The sequence below is a fragment of the Kogia breviceps genome, chromosome 3, assembly GCF_026419965.1.
Source record: "Kogia breviceps isolate mKogBre1 chromosome 3, mKogBre1 haplotype 1, whole genome shotgun sequence".
Taxonomy (NCBI): Eukaryota; Metazoa; Chordata; class Mammalia; order Artiodactyla; family Physeteridae; genus Kogia; species Kogia breviceps.
The window spans coordinates 159,340,311-159,363,896 of NC_081312.1; the positions used below are offsets into that span (position 1 = coordinate 159,340,311).

Below are 23,586 nucleotides of genomic sequence, written 5' to 3' on the forward strand. Positions count from 1 at the left end.
CACATTTAGAGGGAATGGAATCAGCTCAAACCCAACCCTCAAGCCTTCTGTTCCAGCACCATGGCCCCCCCCAACCCTCCCCCAGCCATGATAGTTACCTGTTTCACCTAATTTCGTAGAGACAGAGAAAGTTAAACAAAATGAGAAGACAGAGGAATATGTTTCAAATGAAAGAAAAGGAAAAAACCCTGTAAAAACCTCTAATGAAACAGATAATTTACCAGATAAAAAATTCAAAGCATTAGTAATAAGAATGTTAACTGAACTAGGGAAAGGAATAGATGAACACAGTGAGAATTTTAATGAGAAACTAGGAAATATAAAAAAGAACCAGTCGGAACTGAAGAATACAATAACTGAAATGAGAAAGTACAGTGAATGAAAGCAGACTAGGCGACACAGAAGAACACGTAAGTGATGTAGAAGATAGAATAACGGAAATCACCCAATAAGAACAGCAAAGAGAAAAATAAATTTTTAAAAATGAGGATGGATTGGGACTTCCTTGGCGGCACAGTGGTTAAGAATCCACCTGCCAATGCAGGGGACACGGGTTTGAGCCCTGGTCCAGGAAGACCCCACATGCTGTGGAGCAACTAAGCCTGTGCACCACAACTACTGAAGCCCGTGTGCCTAGAGCTTGTGCTCTGCAACAAGAGAAGCCACCACAATGAGAAGCCCAAGCACCACAACAACGAGCAGCCCTCGCTCGCCGCAGCTAGATAAAGCCCATGTGCACCAACAAAGACCCAACACAGCCAAAAGAATAAATAAATGAAATGAAATGAAATGAGGAGTTTAAGGGACCTCTGGGACAACATCAAGCATAATAACAACCACATTATAGGGGTTCCAGAAGGAGGAGAGAGAGACAAGGGGGTAGAAAATGTATCTGATGAAATTATGGCTGGAAACTTCCCAAAGCTGAAGAAGTAAACAGATATCCAGGTACAGGAAGCACAGAGGGTCCCAAACAAGATGAACCCAGGGATCCACACCACAACATATCATAATTAAAATGGTAAAGGTTACAGAGAGAATTCTAAAGACAACAAGAGAAAAACAAAGAGCGACATACAAGAGAACCCCCATAAGGCTATCAGCTGATTTTCCTGCTGAAACTCTGCAGGCCAGAAGGGAGTGACATGATATACTTAAAGTGCTGAAAGGGAAAAATCTGCAACCTGGATACTCTACCCAGCACGATTATCCTTCTGAATTGAAGAAGAGATTAAAGAACGTCTCAGACAAGCAAAAAACTAAAAGAATTCAATACTTAAACCTACACTGAAAGAAATGATGAAGGGTCTTCTCGAAGTGGAAAAGAACTAAGAATCTATTGGAAAGGGAAAATCCCACTAGGAAAGGCAGACATATAGCAAGGAATGAAGATTAACTTAAATAAGTCAGTAGGCAGATAAGGATACAAACTGTAAAAGCAACAATAGCTACAATACACAGTTAAGGGAGAAACAAGAATATACAAAATGACATCAAAAACAAAATGTGGGGGAGGGGAGTAAAATAAGAAGGATCTTTTAGAATGTGTTTGAACTTAAATGACTATCAGTTTAAAACAAGTAGATATAGTTATAGGTTAACATATATGGTTACCCCATGGTAACCACAAATCAAAAACCTACAATAGATACACAAAAGCTAGAGAGAAAAGAACACAAGCATGACACTAAAGAAATCATCAAACCACAAGGGAAGAAACAAAAAAGAAGAAATGAACAAAGAATTAAAAATGCAACATAAAGAAGCCCATACTCTATATGAAAATGAATTCATAAAACAGCTTTACCCGTCTCGCTATTTTCAGGCGGTGATTCATACTCTGAATGGTCCAGACCCAAAGTGCTCATGGCTGTCTGGTCTGACTCCTGTAAATCTGACAGTGCAGCATTCTCATGACTTTTGTCACCATCACCATTGGTGTCCAATCCTGTAATTAAGAATTTCACCCCAAAAGGCAGGGTTAGAAGAATAGCCTTCTCTTAAAACAAAACAAAACAAGACTTATATCTGCAGTTACTTGACCTTTTTAACTTGACTGTGAGAAACTTCGTTGCTCTTAAATACTGTCACTAACCATGACACAGATCTTAACAAACACTTTCCCAAAGATGAACTACAAGGAAACAAAGCCGAAGCCAAGAGGAAAGATGCCCCTTGCCCCCACCCACTCACCCTCCTGGCCGCGGCCGGGCGTCGCCTCCCAGGCTGCGCTCACACTGCCATCCGCTGCACTACTGGCTTCCAAGTGTAACACAGGAGTCCCCCATACTTTTGCATTAGGGTTTAGCTCTGAAACCTTGGCCGCTGGTACCTAAGAAAAAATGTGATATATTCATTTGTATCCAAATTTCAATCAAATGCAATTTTACTTACTAATTCAGAGTTAAAACACATCCACCTTAGAGAATTTATGTGAAAAAAGGTGAACCTATTTACACGTACATTTAGGATGAAATCAAGTGCAGAAGTAATAAAAGCTGATGTACTCAGAACTCAACTCACCAGTAGATTTTAAGTTCTTACTAAGTAGAAGGCTCTCTAGAAACAGGAATGAAAGAGCCCCTGCCTTCATGGAGATATCTGATCAACTGTGTAACAGATAAATAACTGGTGATCCAATTATCATCTCTGTTCCAGATTCCCAACACAATTTACAGATTTAGAAATCTGAATATCAATGGATAAAATGTTAAAATAAAGCTCAAACACTCATAGAAGTAAAGGCTGCAGAAAATGAAAGTCTGTCGGAGAGGTGCCTGGTGCGGCCACTCTTTGTGCTCATTTCCAGTTACTCGGCCTCCTCGCTGTTCTGGACACACCGGGCCCTTCTGCTTGCCCGGCTCCATTTGACCAGAACACTCCCAGACATCCGCATGGCTGGCTCACGCCTTCACACCCCTTGGGGATTGCTGAGGTCTTCCCTGGCACACCCTACTAAACACACAACCACCCCTGGATTTTTCCTCTCCTGCTTACAAACCCTGAGTGGCTCCCAAAATCTAAAAGAAAGTTGATGTCCCAGGGACAGGTGCCCCCCAAAACTAACTCCAGTTCTACTGCCATGATTCTTGAGCAGAACCTAGCCAAACAATCTGCCTTTTCCCAGGCACCATAAGCCTGAACACCACTGTGCAGGGGCCAGAGCTTCCAAAGGGAGGGAGACAAGGTTCCAGGTCCCAGAAGCTCCCAGGTAGTGCCAGGCAGGAGCTCCAAACTGGGAGCGGCCTCAATGCATGACCCCAGATATGCCGTCTCCAAGGTCACGGGCACCATGATGAGCCAAGAAGGAAACAACATGTGGGTTAACAATCCTAAAAAAGAATAAATTCACTCTAGCTGGGGTGATTAAAGTTTGTAGTGAAAAACGAAATGATTTCTGAAATTGAGTGTAGAGACTGATGTGGATTAAAACTACAGAATATACTCTGTTCCTACCTAGGAGGCGTGGGCAATAAACTTCATGCCCACAAAACCAGGCACCTAAGTGAGGGCCTATCTGGAGTCCTTTTAAGTAAAGTACTGGATAGGGCAAAGAATAGGGTCCCCCTTCTCCTTCAACAATATCATTCTCAAGAAGCACTTACTCTTCAAGCTCCCTTCTTCAATGACATCTAAATTCCAGCTCATTTCTGGTCTCTGCTTCTGCACATCCACCCATCTCTCCAACAAATACTTCTGAAATTCTCACTAAGTGCCCGGTACAGCACGAGGCGATCAGAGTACCATGGGGAACAGGCAGAAACGACTGCTGCCTTGAGCACAGCAATGAAGAAGATGCTCCGCACCTCACAGACACCACTGCCCTTCTCAGCAGTTACACCTTTTCAATCTGTTCTCTCTTTTTTTTAACTCACATATTTATTTTCCTTCCTATTCTAATTCACGTAGATCACCTTTTCTGGTTAGACCCAGTCTCGTTCTACCACATAACACACATCAAGTTTCCCACCCATGGAAAATACTCCCCTGACCTCGTGGACACGCTATACATTCTCTAAATTCCTAACACCAACCCACACTGGTCTTTTCCATTTTTAGCACCATCTGCAGTTGGCTACACTGCATCACCAACACACATTTTTTAGCTCACTAACACACACAGACACACACACACACGGTCCTGGGAGCACCCTGCCTGCAAGCAGCATCCCAGGGCCGCGTGCTCCTCCCCCTCTGCTCGCACCGCAAGGACATGTCCTGTCCTCTCTGCGGCCCGAGGGTTCCCGGACGTCCACCCTGGGCACACTTCACGGCTGACACCTGGCAGTCCTGAGCTCAGCATGGAGCTGCCTGAGAAACATGCAGAAGGAATGAATGTTTAATAACGTAATAACAGAAAATTCTACTTTCCACTATTTGACAACTTGTGCAAGGTTTTATGCCACAGCTGAATGGAACCCTATCTGTACACAATTTACTACTTCTAAAGCAGTAAATCAAGTATTAGGGACTTACCAGTTTTGAGCAGTTAACCAGTATTCAAGAGGTACTCTGAGGTGTGACATGGGATGCAAGAACGGAGACATGATTAAGGGGGAACAACATGACAGCTAGCACGAGGGCCTGCTGGGTGACAGGCGCACACCATGCACGTACCTGCATTTAAATCCTAACACCCTAGAAGGCAGTGGTCATTACACCCCATTTCACAAGGAAGAAAACCAGGCAGAGAAAGGTTAAGTAACTTGCCAACAAAAATTATGGTAATTAGAAAACTGTGTTCTAATGTCAGGAAAAACAAAACATTTATCAAGAGTTCATTAACCATGTAATTCACATGAGAAACAACTTGTACTAAAAATATTTCTTTAAAAATGTAGCTACTCTCTTGCAGTCATAGGGACCTCCAACTGATTATCAACAACTCAAGTTTCATCTGCATGGCTTCTTCAGCCTTATTTTTCAATTGAAAAATCACGGCTAAGCAATAGTTATTAGAACCAACAGTGAGCTGACCTTAATGGCCACATGCTGAAGCCATTCTATACAAATGACCAATGTTACTCTTTGAAGAGTACAATATCCCCAAATTCTTGACACTCCAAAGAAACTTTCTAACCCTCTAAATGCTATGCTCCATTAACAAAAATAAATAACCTACCAACTCATAAACTTACATTTTCTGGCCAGGAAACAGAATGGTCCCACTGACGAGTTACTGAGTAGGAACTAGAGTAACTAACACCAAAGGAAGGGAAAGGCACATGGAGAACATAAAATAGGTGAGATAATGGAGGAAAAGAAGCACTCCTTTTCTATTTTAAGTTAGCATGGACGATTCCTGGATTTGCCACTAAGTTTAGTAAGGCTTTACAGTCATGACATCTGTAACTCTGGCTTTTTATTTGTAAAATGGAATAACAGTGGCTACTTAAGACTAGTTTAAAAAGATGTCTGGGGCTTCCCTGGTGGCACAGTGGTTGAGAGTCTGCCTGCCGATGCAGGGGACACGGGTTCGTGCCCTGGTCCGGGAAGCTCCCACATGCCACAGAGTGGCTAGGCCTGTGAGCCATGGCCACTGAGCCTGCACGTCCAGAGCCTGTGCTCCACAACGGGAGAGGCCACAACAGTGAGACAGTGAGAGGCCCGCGTACCGGAAAAAAAAAAAGATGTCTGTACAAGCACTTTGAGAACTGGAGTTCTGAACAAAGAGCATTCTCATTAAATGTAGTCTGTCAAATTAGAATACTGTTGGGCACAACTCACAATTGAAAAGCTAATTCAGAACAGTGCACACGTACCTCACCCACGTGTGTAAGAGCAGGACCCATGTGCACTCTACTTGAGGTACAGGCCGGGACTCTCACAGCCAGGTGTCAACCACATTCACTGATGGAAATGATGAGGTAGTGTTCTGCCTCCATAACTACTTAAGGAACAAAACTGATTAACTTGAATGGAACTGTTTCTGGTAAAACTCCCAAATGTGGGCATGGAAAGAAAGGAGGTTAATGGATAAATTATAGGATTTAATTTCTACTTGTTTATTTCCATATAATAGGCATAACACTGGAGCCACATCTATCTCCTTAATATTACCATTTTTCTTGCCTAATGCAACAAAACTCACTAAAAATAAACTACTGATTGAATGAATGAGATTTTGCTATTACAAGTATGCAGGTCCAAAGGACAGCTTTAAGAGCAAGACTAACTTCCTGTTTGTTGGATGTTTCATTTATTACAGAAATTCTAGGAAGATGCTCAAACTAGCTACCCGTTGCAGGATCATTTGCGGTTCTCCCAAACCAGTGGGGCCTGAGCACTGAGGTCCAAAAAGCTCTGCAGGTGCTTCTGACTTAAAGAAGACAGAACCAAGATTTTGGAGCCAGTTAAAAGCATCAAGTTCTACCTCCCTTAGATGGTTACCATACAAAAACAGTGGAAAGCACAGATTTTAATGCCTCTATATTCTGCAAGTGTAAACTTCTTAGAAGTGACTTTAAACACCCAATGGGCCAAAAGTTTGTTCCGCTCCAACAAGGGGCCAGTGGTGAGGACAGGATGGATGAAGACTGAGGGGAGCAGCCTCTGGGGCACATGAATCTGATGACCAGCATGCAGGGGTTAGTGCTAACAAGAGTTGACACGTAGATTCTGGCTTAAAGATACTAACCAGTGAACCAAATTCCCGTTCTTCAGTTTGGAAATGGTTAAATTGATGTTATACTAACTTATAGCTTTACAAAAACATTCAAACGACTGCCAATTATTTAGAATAAATCTTTGTTAATCTGAGTTAGAAGCAATCAGAATGAAAGATTAGCACATCACTGCACAATAATAAGAACTGGTACAGCATACTTACTAACTGTCCACCTCTCTCTTGCCATCCCCAAATAACACCATCTTCTGCCACTGGTAGCTGATAAGGGGGCTTTTCCATCCAAAACAAAGAGATCTCTAGGTCCTGTGGCTTACTGTGCAGGTCCTCACTAAATATCTGCTCTTCTAATGTGTCTTTCGTAGCTGTATTAGTCCACGGGCAGCCCACTTGATATCCACAGCCATCTGCCAGCCCTTCAGAAAACATCTGTCTTGCCAACTCTGCCATCGGGTAACAGGAAAGTTCATTAAAAAACTGGGAGTACAGTTCCTCTGGGAAGCTCTGCAAATCCTCCTTTGAGGGCTTTTCAGATATGAGTGGTAGAACAGTGTCCTTGCAACCTGGTACTGCTATTTCCTTGCTGTCACCTGGGATGACGGGAATCACCTGCGGACCATCGAGAGGAGCAGCTGAGTATCCATCCACTTCGGCAGGGTCAACACCAGCCAAACAGGAGCACCCTGCACAAGTACCCCCTAACTCCATTCTTCCAAAGATCACCTTTGAACTCCCCACCAAACCCACTGCCCCATGTAACCCAGGTCCCTGCACAGTGGGCCTGGCACCCCTTTGTCTGAAACGGCGTGCATGTCTACTTGTCCCGTGCAGACCCACACAGCTGATGATGCCAGGACCACTGCCACCTTCCTTCAGACAAAGCGTCTCCTCCTCTTCTCCACCGAGAAGCTCTGGTTTTCCCAACCCCAATGCACATCCACCGGAGGCATCAGAAACTTCTTCAGCTGATTCGGAGAAAACCTGCTTCAGTCGTGGGCTCCCACCATTGTCCACAGAGTTCATCTGCACTACTTCTGACTCCCGCGCACCTGGACTCGAACTCTGGTTTAAAGCTGGCACAAGGCTAAGATCTTCATATCTGTCGTCATTCACTCTACAAGTTTCATCATTTTTTTCTACTTGATTTGTTTCAAAGTCAGGGTTTTTTGCTACAGTAGAACTAACACAAGCCAGCACATCCTGACTGCGCACCACCTTGCATTTTTGTGCATTTGTTTCCCAGTCAAAGGCAGTTTTAGGGTCTGACTGGACACTTCCTATGTCAATTTTCCTGGTTTCTCTGTGATTGGCTCTCAGTGATTCTTGTTCAGCACTTTCTAGTCTGTGAGGGTGACTCCCTGAGCTCTTCACACACGTTTCATCCTTTGTTTTGCTTTCCTCTTCACCGCAGGTGAAAATACACGCAGAGGAAATGAAGTCACTCTTGAGCCACCTGGAGCCATAGAGAAACTCGCCGTTTCGGGGCACTTCCTGTGAGTTTTGGAACACTCCCTCCACGTCTGCTGCCTTTACTGCACATGTTACATCGCCGATCTGGGCCTTGCTGGCCCTAATGTCTGCACTCAGATGTACCTGACAGGCAGCTCTCCATTCAAAAGCCCTCGAGCCACAACCCTCATCTTCAAAAATGCTAATTTCATCCTCATGTTGATAAGATGAACTATTTTGAGACTGCAAAGACAATTCTGCTTTGTTTGCAAGCTGGCTGCTTCCCACTTCCAAGATGCAGTCACCCTGGTGCTGCTCCTCAAGCATCACTGGCCCCAGGAGGAGCTCAGTGCCCGCATCATCACATCTGTTAGGGGCTGATTCTTGGATATTTGCATGAATAGGAAGACACTCATTTCCAAAGCTCAGTGAAGTGATACATCTTTCTGAACTTAAATTGATTCTATCTAGACTTATGTAAAGGAGACTGTCTGATCTGCTAACATCTAAACTGGAACAATCATTGTCTTTTAGTGGTTTTATAAAGTTATTTTCGCCTTCCTTTTCAGAGTTTAAACTCTGATCTACAGTAGCCGTTACAGCACCAGAATCACCATTTCTTTCAACGTTTGCAGTGCCATTAATTAAATTAACATGTGAATCAGCCACCTGACCTCCCCGTCCTGAACTGCAGTGATCTCTCCCTTCTGGGACAGTGCACACACACAGTAGTGAGTCAATGTCTGCGCTGATATTTAATGTGGGGAGTGTGCCAACATTATGTAATACACTCCTTTCTGTGAAATCTTCAAGAAACCTGGTGGAAGTCTTTGCCTTCAGGTCACCAATGTTTACTTTACAGGGTGGGTCACCATCACTCAAAAGTTCAGAACTAGTTTCAGTTTTCTTGTTAAAAGCTTCCTTCCTTTGCCCTGGGAGTGGCCTGCCCTGCGGTGATGGCTCTGCCCGAGGTGCCTCTGACTCCCCTGGACCTTGGGCAGCACTGTCTGGTGGCCAGGCCCCTCCACAGATCCCCCTGGAGGTGACAGCTGGACGACTCTCTGGAGCCGCAGCTGTTCCATGCACATGAGCACACAGCTCATCTCCAACGTCCGGGCTGTCAGGGTCAATAACACAAATACTGTAAAACCCGCTCTCTCGTGAATTCCTACATCGTTTGTGGTCACCACAAATAGGATCTCCACCATCCCTCTCCCCACGATTCAGACCTGCAGAGTTAGCACCGCTGCCAATCTGAACAGTTACCGCTACCTCATTCTCTACTGCAGAGCTTTCCCAGGTGGCTGGGCGACAGCAGGGAGGGTGACTGCCAAGGCCTGGGTCGGAGGGCGCTGGGGCACGTGAGCGGGGTCCCTCGCCCTCAGGGAGGCCCCCACTCAGAGGGGCGCAGGCACCTCCACCACCCCACCCAACAGCAGCGACGTCGGAGTTCTCATCAGCCTCACCCACGCTTTCAGACCCAGTTAAGAACGCAGACGTGGGAGAGGAGACCGAGTTAAGTGGCTGCCCTGGCGTTGTACCCTGTCTGTGCACTGGCCTCACAAAAACCCCGGCCCACACGCCGGCCCTGCGTCCCACGCCGTGAAGTTCCTCACCTCCAAAGGTACTGAATAATGAAGATAAAGTTTTACTTATCTTGTTCTCTGGTTCCTTCTCCTCCACAGATTTTTCTAACAGGCCAGTTTTTTCACTGTCATTGTCACTACTTAATTCTTTGCTGAAGCAACAACCCATGTTCGAAAGTTCAAAAGCTCACATAAAAATGCTTGTCGCTTTCTGAGCCTCCGCAAGTGCATCTCCCACTAACTTTCTATAGTTTCTGATGAGAAGCCGACACCCAGATCCCAAAAATAACCCCTCGCACAGCAGTCATATGTCCCTGCCACTCAAGTCCAAAATCCTAATCACAACAGACCCTGTCCAACAGCCATTCTATTCCACACATTAAAACCCAAACAGCACACGGAATCCAAAGACTGAGAACACAACAAAAAGATTCTCATATTATTTTTCTTATTATCATAAACTCAATAAAAAAATAACTAAAATTATTATCCCAGACAGAAGAAACAATTTCAGACTTTTGCTTTTTCTACAGTGTTTCAGCATTCTCTGAATTATATATCATGGAATGGTGGCAACCAAAGGAGTTAACATGTATATTTCCCCAAAGAGAAACAAGTGTAAACATTTGTTTTTTAAAATTCTTAGGTACTTATAGTTGAATCTAATTTTCTGCCTTTGAGAAATAAAGTCTGTGAGTGTTTGGGAATGATCGTGCTAGGCATGAAACTGGAATGGTGTCTGTTAGAGATGCACATTGAAATGTTTACAGCAAATGGCACGTTGTTAAATCACACCTGGCCTGAAAATAAAGAAGTAAATACATACAGACATAACACTTTTTAAAACTGTGTGTGCAGAGGGGAGGAAAAAACAAAATAAAAGCAAAATGTGAGGGTGGAAACTGTTCAAGTCAGAATGGGCACACTGAGGTTCATTTTATCACTCTACTTTTGCAGATGCCTCAAAGTTCTAGTTAAGAAAACAGAAAGAGCAAGAGAAAAAGAGAAAGAAAATCTATACCTGCCAAGCCAATACAGGAATCCCCTTGAAAGCTCCCAAACGAAGCCCTTCTTTGAGCAGTAGGAGCACCGCCACCCCGCACCCTGTGGTCCAGGACCGCTGACACATACAATGGGTCCGAACCTTCTTCAACATCTATAAGCTTTGTTCTCAGTATAAGAGATTCTTTTTCTTATCATGATTCAGATATACTATTCTGAAAACAAAATAATTCTGTTAACTCCTCTGCAAGGAGATTTTTCTACTTTAATCTACAAGTTATGGCTGGTGTACTACTAACATTTTATAAAACACTGATATCTTTTTCTAAAAATAAATTTTATTTATTTATTTTTGGCTATGTTGGGTCTTCATTGCTGTGTGTGGGCTTTCTCTAGTTGCGGCGAGAGGGGGCCACTCTTCATTGCGGTGTGCAGGCTTCTCACTGCGGTGGCGTTTTTTATTGCGGAGCACGGGCTCTAGGTGCAGGGGCCTCAGCAGCTGTGGCTCATGGGCTCTTAAGAGCGCAGGCTCAGCAGTTGTGGCACACGGGCTTAGTTGCTCCGCGGCACGTGGGATCCTCCCGAACCAGGTCTCGAACCCGTGTCCCCTGCATTGGCATGTGGATTCCCAACCACTGCGCGACCAGGGAAGTCCCAATGCTAACATCTTTGACAAAAAAATGTTTACAAGTTCTACTTAAACATGAAGATAACAGGGACACTTCTAAATGTACATAAACTCAAGTACTGACACCACAGCAGATGATGACGATGATGATGATGATAATGGTAGCACTTATGTGCTACAAGAATCTAAGTACACAAATATTTTCATTTTGTCCCACATTTATTTGAATTCACACTCCCAACAACCTGGGGTAGATGTATTAACCCCATTCTACCGATAAGGAGGTCTGTCTCTATCACTATAGAATTAAATATCGCTACAAAAAAAGGATTCTTCACGCAGGATGACACAAACCCTTCATATCTGTGACATGGAGTTAAATGGAACAGGAGTTACAGGGGCAAATTCGTAAGCTTATCTGCCTAGGTGTGTGTTGGTTAGCTTTTACCATGTGTGTAAGCTTTGGCAAATTATTTAGTCTCTTTTTCTCAGTCTTCTCACCTGTAAAATGAGGCCAATACCAATACCTACTTTAAAGAGTCGTAGTGATGCTATTAAGTAAAATACTTAGAATCAAACCCCAACATCACTTCAAACTCCTCATAATCTGACCCCAGCCCACCTCTATAATTGCCTCTCATTCTAAGATGCCATCCCTCTCAGCTCCTCTAATTCATCTAAAAGAAAACCCAACTGGGAACTCCCTGGTGGTCCAGTGGTTAGGACTCAGGTGCTTTCACTGCTGAGGGCCTGGGTTCAATCCTTGGTTGGGGAACTAAGATATGTTCGTTTGGCAAGCCTCACAGCAGAGCCAAAAAATAAAATAAAATATAAATAAATAAATTAAAAACCCCAACTAAATAACCCTGGCATGTCCTATCTTTGCTCAAACAGTTTATCAGGTCTCCTCCTCCCTATTTCCAAATCTCACCATTCTTTATAAGGCCACCCCTCTCAATTTTGCAAAACGACTCTCTCCTATCCCCACACGCTGCCTACTCTTCATGCCTCTGGGAAAGCATCCTAATAGCAAGTCAGTGTCTGCACCATCAACTCAAAGTGGGGGAATCTACAGGCTCTCTAAAAGAATTAAAGGATGAAAACACAAAATTTTAAAGATATGTCCATGTTTGCATGTAGGTTTAAGAGTGCAGTGGTGCTATGTGACAACACTTAAATTAACCTAATTTACTGAGAAAAGAACTGGATCTAAAACGTCATAAATTCATTCAAGCCCAGTGAAGGCCAGGTGACACCAAGGTGCATCACAGACACGAATCAACAAAAGCAGTAAGAAGTTATTCACTCGAAATTCTGCAGTTTAGGTTGTGGTAAACTCAAAGAAACTCTGGGTAACTAGTACCACAAGTACTTGGGTGAAGGAGCTTTTAGTTTCAGCAAAACATCACCTGCCAGGCTAAATGAATGCCATTAATTTGCATTTTATAGGTTTGAGCAATCAAGTTTTATATTTGTATAAGAATTCTTATTACATGCAATAAGAATTTATCAGTTCTATGTTATTAAAAAGACAATTTAAATCAATGACAACCTGGAAAAAGTTCTCACGTAAAAGGTTATGAGAAAATGTGGGGAAGGGGAGTAAGAAAATGCAGATCTTTTAGAATGTGTTTGAGCTTATATGACTACCAGTTTAAAGCAAGTAGATGTAGTTATGGGTTAACATACTTGAAAACCAGGGTAACCACAAATCAGAAACATACAACAGATTCACAAAAACCAAAAAGAAAGGAACCCGAGCATAATACAAAAGAAAACCAACAAACCACAAAAGAAAAAAGAAGAAATACAAAATTAACTGGAAAACAAGATTTTAAATGGCAATAAATACATACTAATCAATAATTACTTTAAATGTCAATGGACTAAATGTTCCAATCAAAGACAGAGAGGCAGATTGAATAATAAAATAAGGACCTAAAATATGCTGCCTACGGGAGATCACTTTAGGGCAAAAGTTACATATGAACTGGAAGTGAGGAGACAGAAAAAGATATTTCATGCAAATGGAAATGACAAGAAAGTGGGGGTAGCAATACTCATATCAGATCAGACAAAATAGACTTTAAAACAAAAGCCATAAAGAAAGACAAAGATGGACACTATATAATGATAAAACCATCAACAGAAGGAGTGGATATCATACTTGTTAACATATATGCACCCAATATAGGAGCACCTAAATACATAAAACAAATACAACAGACATAAGGGGAAAATTCAATGGGAATATAATAATAGTAGACTTTAACACTCCACTGACATCAATGGATAGATCTTCCAGATAGAAAATAAATAAGGTAATGAAGATTCTGAATGACACATCAGTATGATATTTCCAGGACACTGCACCCCAAAAAACCCCAGAATACCCATTCTTTTAAAGTGTGCATAGAACATTCTCTAGGGTACAAAACAAATCTCAACAAATTTCACAGTATAGAAATTACTTCAAGAATCTTTGCTGATCACAATGGCATGAAACTAGAAATTAACCACAGAAAGAGAAACAAGAAAAAAAACAATTACAGAGAGACTAAACAACATGCTAATAAGAAACCAATGGGTCAACAATAAAATCAAAGAGAAAATTTAAAAAATACCTCGAGACAAATGACAATGAAAACACAAACATACAAAATCTGTAGGATGCAGAAAAAGCAGTTCTAAGAGGGAAGTTCATAGCGATACAGGACTTCCTCCAAAAAAAAAAAAAAAAAAAAAAACAAGAAAAATCTCAAATAAACAACCTAAAATACCACCTGAAGAATTAGAAAAAGAACAAACAGAACCTAATGCTGGCAGCAGGGAGGAAATAATAAAGATCAGAGAGGAAATAAATAGAGAGTAAGGAAAAAAAATCAATAAAACCAAGAGCTGGTTTTTGAAAGGATAAACAAAAGCAACAAACCTCTGGCCAAGCTCACCAAGAAGAAAAGAGAAGGGATCCAAATAAACAAAATAAGAAATGAAAGAGCAGAACCAACACCACAGATTTTTATGGTATCTTAACAAAATACCATAAGAAAATATTATGAACAGTTACATGCCAACAAAATGGACAACTCAGAAGAAATGGACAAGTTTCTAGAAACATACAGCCCACCAAAACTGAATCAAGAAGAAACATAATTTGAACAGACCAACCACTAGATGTGAAATAGAATCTGTAATTAAAAAAAAAAAAATTCCCTGCAAACAGAAGTCCAGGACTGGATGGTTTCTCTGGGGAATTCTACCAAACGTATAAAGAACTTATACCTATACTTCTCAAACTCTTCCAAAAGACTGAAAAGAAAGAAACACTCCCAAAGTCATTTTACGAAGCCACCATCACCCTGAAAATAAAACCAAACAACGACCATACCAAAAAAGAAAATTACAGGCCAACATCTTTGATAAATAAAGATGCAAAAATCCTCAACAAAATATTAGCAAACCATATCCAATACCACATAAAAAGGATTACACACCATGATCAAGTTGAATTCATTCCAAAGTCACATGGATGGTTCAACACATACAAATCAATCAATGTGATACACCACATCAACAAAAGACAAAAACCACATGATCATCTCAATAGATGCAGGAACAGCATTTGATAAAATTCAACATCCACTTGTGATAAAAACTCTTCCCTAAGTGGGTACAGAAGGAACATATCTCAACATAATAAAAGCCACTTATGACAAACCCATAGCCAACATAACACTAAACAATGAAAAGCTGAAAGTGGGACTTCCCTTGTGGCACAGTGGTTAGGAATCCACCTGCCAATGCAGGGGACACGGGTTTGAGCCCTGGTCTGGAAAGATCCCACATGCTGCAGAGCAACTAAGCCTGTGTGCCAGAACTACTGAGCCTGCGATCTACAGAGCCCACGAGCCACAACTACTGAGCCCACATGCCTAGAGCCCATGCTCCACAACAAGAGAAGCCGTGGCAATGAGAAGCCCACTCACCGCAACGAAGAGTAGCCCTGGCTCACAACTAGAGAAAGCCTGTGTAGCAATGAAGACCCAACACAGCCAAAAATAAATAATTAATTTTTTAAAAAAGAAAGAAAAGCTGAAAACCTTCCCATTAAATTCTCAAACAAGCCAAGGATGCCCACTATCACCACTTCTATTCAACACAGTATTGGAAGTCCTCACCATAGCAATTAGACAAGAAAAAAAGTATCTAAATCAGAAGGAAAGAGGTAAAATTGTCATTATATGCAGATGATGATACTTGATATAGAAAACCCTAAAGACTCCACACAAAAACTATTAGAAGTGATCAATGAATTTAGCAAGGTAGCAGGATACAAGATTAATATACAGAAATCTGTTGCATTTCTTTACACTAACAATGAAATATCAGAAACAGAAAGTAAAAAAGCAATCCCGTTTAAAACTGCATACAAAAAAAAAAGAAAAAAGAAAAAGAAAAATACCTAGGAATAAACCTAAACAAGGAGGTGAAAGATTTATACACTCAGAACTATAAAACACTGATAAAGGAAATAAAAAATGATTCAAGGAAATGGAAAGATATGCCATGCTCTTGGACTGGAAGAATTAATATAGTTAAAATGGCCATACTAACCAAAGCAATCTACAGATTTAATGTGATCTCTATCGAATTACCCATGACATTTTTCACAGAACTAGAACAAATAATCCTAAAATCTATGTGAAACCATGAATAGCCCAAAATTGCCAAAGCAATCTGAGGAAAAAGTACAAAGCTGTAGGCATAACCCTTCCAGACATCACACAATACTACAAAGCTACAGTAATCAAAACAGCATACTACTGGCACAAAAACAGGCATACAGATCAATGTAACGGAATAGGGAGCCCAGAAATAAATCCACACACCTATGGACAATTTTCAACAAAGGAGGAAAGAATATACAATGGTCTCTTCAGCAAGCGGTGTTGGGAAAGCTGGACAGCCACACCTAAATTAATGAAGGTAGAACACTCCCTCACACCACACACACAAAAATACTCAAAATGGCTTAAAGACTTAAATGTAAAACATGACAACATAAAACTCCCAGAAGAGAACATAAGCAAAATATTCTCTGACATCAATAATAACCGTTTTCTTAGGTTGGTCTCCCAAGGCAAAAGAAATAAAAGCAAAAACAAACAAATGGGACCTAATCAAACTTAAAAGTTTTTGCACAGCAAAGGAAACCATAAACAAAACAAAAACACAACCTACAGACTGGGAGAAAATATTTGCAAATGATGCAACTGACAAGGGCTTAATTTCCAAAATACAGAAACAGCTCCTACACCTCAGTAACAAAAAAACAAACAGCCTAATCAAAAAATGGGCAGAAGATCTAAATAGACATTTCTCCAAAGAAGATATACAGAGGGCCAACAGGCACATGCAAAACTACAATTAGGTATCACCTCACACCAGTCAAAATGGCCATCATGAAAAAGCCTACAAATAATAAATGCTGGAGAGGGTGTGGAGAAAAGGGAACGCTCCTACATTGTTGGTGGGAATGTAAATTGGTGCAACCTCTGGAAAACAGTATGGAGGTTTCTCAAAAAACTAAAAATAGAGTTACCATATGATCCAGTAATCTCACTCCTGGGCATATAACTGGAAAAGATAAAAGCTCTAATTTGAAAAGACACACACACCCCAAGCGGCACTATTTACAATAGCCAAGATATGGAATCAACCTAAATATCTACTGACAGATGAACAGATAAGAAGATGTGGTACATATATATATATATATATACACATATACATATATATAATGGAATACTACTCAGCCATAAAAAAGAATGGAATAATACCATTTGCAGTAACATGGATGGACCTAGATATTACCATACTAAGTGAAGAAGTCAGAGAGAGACAAATATATCATTTATATGTGGGATCCAAAATATGATACAAATGAACTTATTTTACAAAACAAAAATAGACTCACAGACATAGAAAACAAACTTATGGTTACCAAAGGGGAAAGGTGGGAAAGGATAAATTGGGAGTATGGGACTAACAGATGCACACTGCCATATATCAAATAGATAAACAACAGGTTTTACTGTATAGCATAGGAAACTATATGCAATATCTCATAATAAACTATAATGGAAAAGGATAGAAAAAAGAATATAGATATATACATACATATGTATAACTGAATCACTTTGCTATACATCTGAAACTAACACAATATTGTAAATCAACTGTACTTCAATAAAATAAATAAACATAAAAAATGAATTATGCAAGTGTAGGACTGAGAAAACCAAAAAAAAAAAGGTTATGAGAGGTCAAGCAAACTGGTGAACTAGGAAGCTCCAGGCTCTCATTCCTTCACAGAAATATCATGAAAAAACCAGAAGTTTCTGAACACACTTTGTAGGAGCTCTGAAAAACAATCACAGTTTACAGCAACTAAGCAAAGAAACAATCAAGAAAAGGCTGTGCTCGACATGGCAGGAATGTTTTGTGGTGTGGTGTGAACTTGGTCTGGGGTGGCAGCAGCCCAGGTCCCAGATCCCCTCCAGGAGCCAGAGGGAGCAGGGTAAACCTTACTTGCAAATTAGTGTGTCCATCTGTTCTGTCTTAGCTGGAGGCTACCTAAAGGACTGACTTGCCTCTCTTATCTCACATACTCAGAACACAAATGGGAAAAATGGGGACTTCCCTGGCAGACCAGTGGTTAGGACTTGATGCTTTCACTGCTGGGGCCCAGCTTCAATCCCTGGTCAGGGAACTGTGATCCTGCAAACTGCACAGTGCAGCCAAAGAAAAGAGAAAGGGTCGGGGGAAAGTGTCAGGCACTGCTCATAAAAGCTATAAGGTGACTACAAACCCACATATGCCAGGGCAGAAGATGACATGTGGAGACACGCAAGAACCACCTAAAGCCCCTAGAAGAACCTGGAGTGGTTCGGTACAATAGGACGTTCAAAAGCAGCCATGTACATGGGGATTCAGAAAGCTACACCCAGGCAAGATGTGTGCTCAAAAACATCCTGAGAAGACCTTCAGCTTTCACTTCAGGCTGATCCCTAGTCTCCAAGGAAGTTGAGCTACTCAGTGAGGGACTGGTCCCAGCACAAAGGCAGTCTACAAAGATTGGGAGAGGCAGCTCTACTCCCTCTCACTGGAGGGAGGGTTGGGGCAGGAGGGGGCTGCCAGGCAGGGCAGTGCTGGACTGACTGTCTGCTTCAACTCACGACATTCAAGGAAATCTCTGTCAAAATATCAGTTGAACACAAGCAAAAGGAACAGAGACATCACTGAATACACATGACAAGGAACAGTCTTTACAAAAATAGCTTGGAAAAGTCTCAAAACCATGAGACTACTATAGCCTTCAACAACAGTGACAACAAACAGCAAACCCTGGGTAAGAAGCAAATCTGATGTTCAAAGTTACCACATTACAAATGTAATCAAATGCCCAGTTTTCAACAACAACAAAATCACAAGGCATACAAAGAAACAGGAAAACACAGCTCATTCAAAGGAACAAAATCAACTGTCCCTGAGAAAGCTAAGACATGAGACTTACTAGATGAAGACTTTAAACAATCATCTTAAATATGCTCAAAGGGCTAAGGAAAAGACACGAACAAGGAACTAAAGTTTATCAGGAAAACAATATGTGAGCAAAATGAGAATATCAACAATGAGATAGGAACTGTAAAAAAGAACCAAACAAATATTTCGGAGCTGAGCAGTACAATAACTGAACTGAAAATTTCACTAGAGGGGCTCAACAACAGACTTGGACAGGCAGAAGAAAGAATCAGCAAATTTGAAGTCAGGACAATTATTGGACACATGTGGGAGTCCCAGGATGAAAAGAGAGGAAGGGTAGGACAGAATAATTGAAGAAATAATGGCCAAAAATTTCCCAGATTTGATGAAATCCATGAATTTACAAATCACCACAAACTTCAAGTAGGATAAACCCAAAGAGACCTATACCAAGACACATTACGATTAAACTGTCAAAAGACAAAGAAAGAAACTTAAAAGCAGCAAGAGAAAAATGGCTCATCAAGTACAAGAGATCCTCAATAAGATTATCAACCAATTTATCATTAGAAACCTTGCAGGCTAGAAGGCAGCAAGAGGAAGGAAAAGTGCTGAAAGAAAAAACTTGGGAATTCTTTATCCACCAAAACTGTCCTTCAAAAATGAAGGACATGGGCTTCCCTGGTGGCACAGTGGTTGAGGGTCTGCCTGCCGATGCAGGGGACGCGGGTTCGTGCCCCGGTCCAGGAGGAACCCGCATGCCGCAGAGCGGCTGGGCCCATGAGCCATGGCCGCTGGGCCTGCGCGTCTGGAGCCTGTGCTCCGTGATGGGAGGGGCCACAGCAGTAAGAGGCCCACGTACCACCAAAAAAAAAAAAAAAAAAAAGAAGAAGGACATTCACTTCATTTTTGACATTCCCTGGAATTTTTAAAGGAGGGACATTCCCTGGGAAAGGACATTAGCAGATAAACAAAAGCCAAAGAATTTAAAAGGCAAATGCAAAAAAACAAGCATAAATCTATGGTATTGGGCACATAATAATAAGATAATTTGTGACACCAGAAATGGGGGTGGGGGGGTTTACAACTTTATAAGAGAAGAGTTTCTGCATGCTACTGAGGTTATTAAGTAGGCAATTTAAATTAGATACTTATAACTTCTGGATGTTATACGTAATCCCCATGGTACCACAAAGATATACATATGATATACACAAAGGTAAGATTTAAGGATGAATGACTAAATTATCAATTATGCCATATTGATGTTAACAAAATTTCTTTTCAATTTAAACAAAGTATGACTTGCAGAGAACTATCAACGAGCTACATTACATAGTTCCTGCCTGAATGGGTCTTAAAACTCCCAGGACAAAGCATACACATTTGAAACATTTAAAAAATAACACAGAACATAATTCATTAAATAAATTTTAATCAAATATACATATAAGGAAGTAATACAGGTGACTATGAAAAAGATGAATCAGTGAAGCTAACAGTTATAACTGAGAATGCCCTTGAAGGACATAAAACTTCTAAGATGGGCAAAAACATTACAGAAGGAAAAAAAAGTATTAGAGTTGATTTGATTCTAAATGGCAGCTCAGTTGCTTTTTAATTGTAATTTTTAATTTTAGGTAACTCAGTTACCTAATCCACATAAACAATAGTAGCTTTAATATTCTTTTCTGTATAATAAAAAATCTATTTGTTTATTCCAGATTTACATCTCAGGCCCTAACCTCTCTAATCAGGTCCAACTGGCACTGATGACCCACTTCACTGCTCACTTAAATTTATACCAGGTGGATTTTCCCTCCACAAAGCTTTCCTTCTCCAGTTTCTTCCATCTCAAAATAAATGAAACCACCATCCATTAAGTTGCTCAACTATCCTTGATTTACTTTTCCCTCACCCTAACCCCTAAATCCAATCCATAAATGGTGCCATTGAATCCACCTCCAGAGTAAATCTGAAATCCATTCATTCTTAGTCTAAGCCACCATCATTTCTCACCTTACTTAACAGCTTTTTAATTTGGTTTCTTTGCTTCTATACTTGGCTCACTACAATACATTCTATTAATATAATAAGGTCAAAATAATCTTCTTAAAATATAAGTCATGCTATTCCCCACCTAAAATCCTCTAGCTCTATCCCAAATTAATTTCAACCACTTAGAGCCAATGCAGATAGTTCCCAAATGGCTGACAAGAGCTAGGTTTTGTCTCTGGTATTACCTCCTACTTGTTGTTTCTCTTTCTAAAGGAAATAACAGATGCCAAAGAGGAAGTTCTCTTCTCGAGTTGGCTCTGAAGCCAGGCTGCCTAGGTTCAAATCCTGGGCAGCTGAGCAATCTTGGGGAAGTTACTTAAGCCTCTCTGGGTCTGTTTCCCCTAGCTAAGATCACTTTTTGGCACTCACTGATTGGCTAAACTTGTAAATAGTTACTACTCAATAAGCATACTATTTTATGGGGGGAGGGAGCAGGGAGCTGTATAATAAACAATTGATATTACAAATGGATAAATGCAAACCTGCTCCTGAATTATCCAGACATTTATTTTGGGATCACTATGGCCATTCTCCACCTATTTACACTGAATCCAACTTTGGGGGGAACACTAAACCTTAAAGAGAATGGTTCCTAAATTAGACTGCTAAGCACATTCACCTTCCAATCATACAACTGCAGACCACTGAGGATCAGCACTCAGAGCCACCACACCAACTATGCCATCCATACACTTAGGTGCACCATGATAACGCCCGTTAGAAAAATGTTCAAAGCAATGCCATTTATAATAGCAGGAAAAAGAGAAACAAGTTAAATAAATGTACCCAAAAACCCAACAGCTAAAGAAGTGACGTCAAATCAACATAAAGAAAATACTACAGGGCAAGTACAAGGGGATATATAGATGAAATCTGCTATGGGGGAAAGCATGAGGTGAAATATATATATATATATATTGATTACAACTTCATAAAAATGTATATACTCTTTAACAAGACTTTTATTTTCTATAAAATCCAAGTCTGTTTTTTTTGTGGTACGCGGGCCTCTCACTGTTGTGGCCTCTCCGGTTGCAGAGCACAGGCTCTGGACACGCAGGCCCAGTGGCCATGGCTCACGGGCTTAGTTGCTCCGCGGCATGTGGGATCTTCCCGGACCAGGGCACGAACCCGTGTCTCCTGCATCGGCAGGCGGATTCTCAACCACTGCGCCACCAGGGAAGCCCCCAAGTCTGTTTTAAAGTTTTACAGAACACACACGTTGTGAGCCCAGATGGTCTCTTATGGTCCCTTCCAGCTCTAGTATTTAATGATCCTATGAAAACCTAAAGTGTGCAGTAACTTGAAAAACTGATAAACAGTATATGCACAATTTACAATACTAGGTGTCAGAGATGTGTTCTGCCCAAGAGACTCCAGGGGTGCTGGGCTGCAGGACTGCATCAAGAACTAGTCATATAATATTCGATTGTAGTACCTTGACCCTTTAAAATGACAAAGCAAGTGTAGGCAGTATTAGTTGCAAATTATTTCGCCATAGAGATGAAATACTGAATTCTGGCTAAAGTGTTACACTTCTTTTCCACACAAGGCTTTCTCAGTTGTTTTCCACAAAGTAATTTTAAAAAGCAAGCAAAGAAACACCAAACCAAAACCCACCCATAGAATCCAAATATCTAGTTTTATGCCCTGAAATGTTTTAAAGACATCTGAATATTATACTGGACCACAAATCAACCAAGAGGAAGAGGGAGATTTGATCTGAAAACAATTATTTTAATCCATCAATGATTTCTGTATAAGTCTTATATTTGGATTTTGAAGTACTTAAAATACTATAAAATTCACTTAAAAAAATCAATGTAAAGTACAATATGCAAAAAAATCCTACATACATAATAAAATAACAACAATGAAACAAAGTAGTTTGGAGGTGGTCCCTCATTTTTTAAAATTCTGCCTTACTAAAAATAGATCAACAGGGACTTCCCTGGTGGCACAGTGGTTAAGAATCTGCCTGCCAATGCAGGGGACACGGGTTTGAGTCCTGGTCCGGGAAGATCTCACATGCCGCAGAGCAACTAAGCCCATGTACCACAACTACTGAGCCTGTGCTCTAGAGCCCATGAGCCACAACTACTGAGCCCACATGCCACAACTACTGAAGCCCACGTGCCTGGAGCCCGTGCTCCACAACAAGAGAAGCCACCACAGTGAGAAGCCCGCTCACCGCAACGAAGAGTAGCCCCCGCCCACCACAACCAGAGAAAGCCTGCACGCAGCAATGAAGACCCAATGCAGCCAAAAATAAATAAATAGATAGATAAATAAATAAATTTATTTATTTTTTAAAAAAAGATCAAAAATCCAATCCCCGCCTTTAATTTCTATATGAGCTGCTTATTATATTTTCGGGGTGTAGATAAGGTTGACTATAAATTGAGTAAGATTACTTTTAAAAATTTACTTTTACTTTTAAAAAATGACTCACTTTTAAAATTTTGTAGGATTTATGAGACCACTTAGAGGACTGCCAAGCTAAATGCGCCTGACTCCAAATGCACCTGACATACGCAAATGCAAACGGTGCAAACGGTGTAAAGCAGGATTTAAAAACCAGTGGATCTCTATTTCCTTATTCTTTCATTAATCACAGCTAAAATGTGAAATCAATTTTCTTAGTAAAAGCTTACTATCACTTTTGTGCTTTAAGGAACACAGGCTATTAAAAT

The 23,586-nt window shown here is 40.9% G+C and overlaps 1 protein-coding gene across 5 annotated transcripts in view; it reads right to left on the reverse strand.

Annotated features, from left to right (window-relative positions):
• Positions 1–23,586, reverse strand: part of LARP4B (La ribonucleoprotein 4B) — an 84,802-nt gene that overhangs the window by 33,324 nt on the left and 27,892 nt on the right. For 2 of the 5 annotated variants that reach the window (XM_067030169.1, XM_059056507.2), the window contains exons 4-6: positions 6,830–7,234; positions 2,194–2,332; positions 1,808–1,948 (exon numbers count right to left, since the gene is read on the reverse strand). In XM_067030169.1, the coding sequence (XP_066886270.1) occupies positions 1,808–1,948; positions 2,194–2,332; positions 6,830–7,234 (685 nt within the window). The remainder of the gene's footprint in view (positions 1–1,807; positions 1,949–2,193; positions 2,333–6,829; positions 7,235–23,586) is intronic. The other 3 variants (XM_067030171.1, XM_059056510.2, XM_067030170.1) reach the window with 2 other exon arrangements.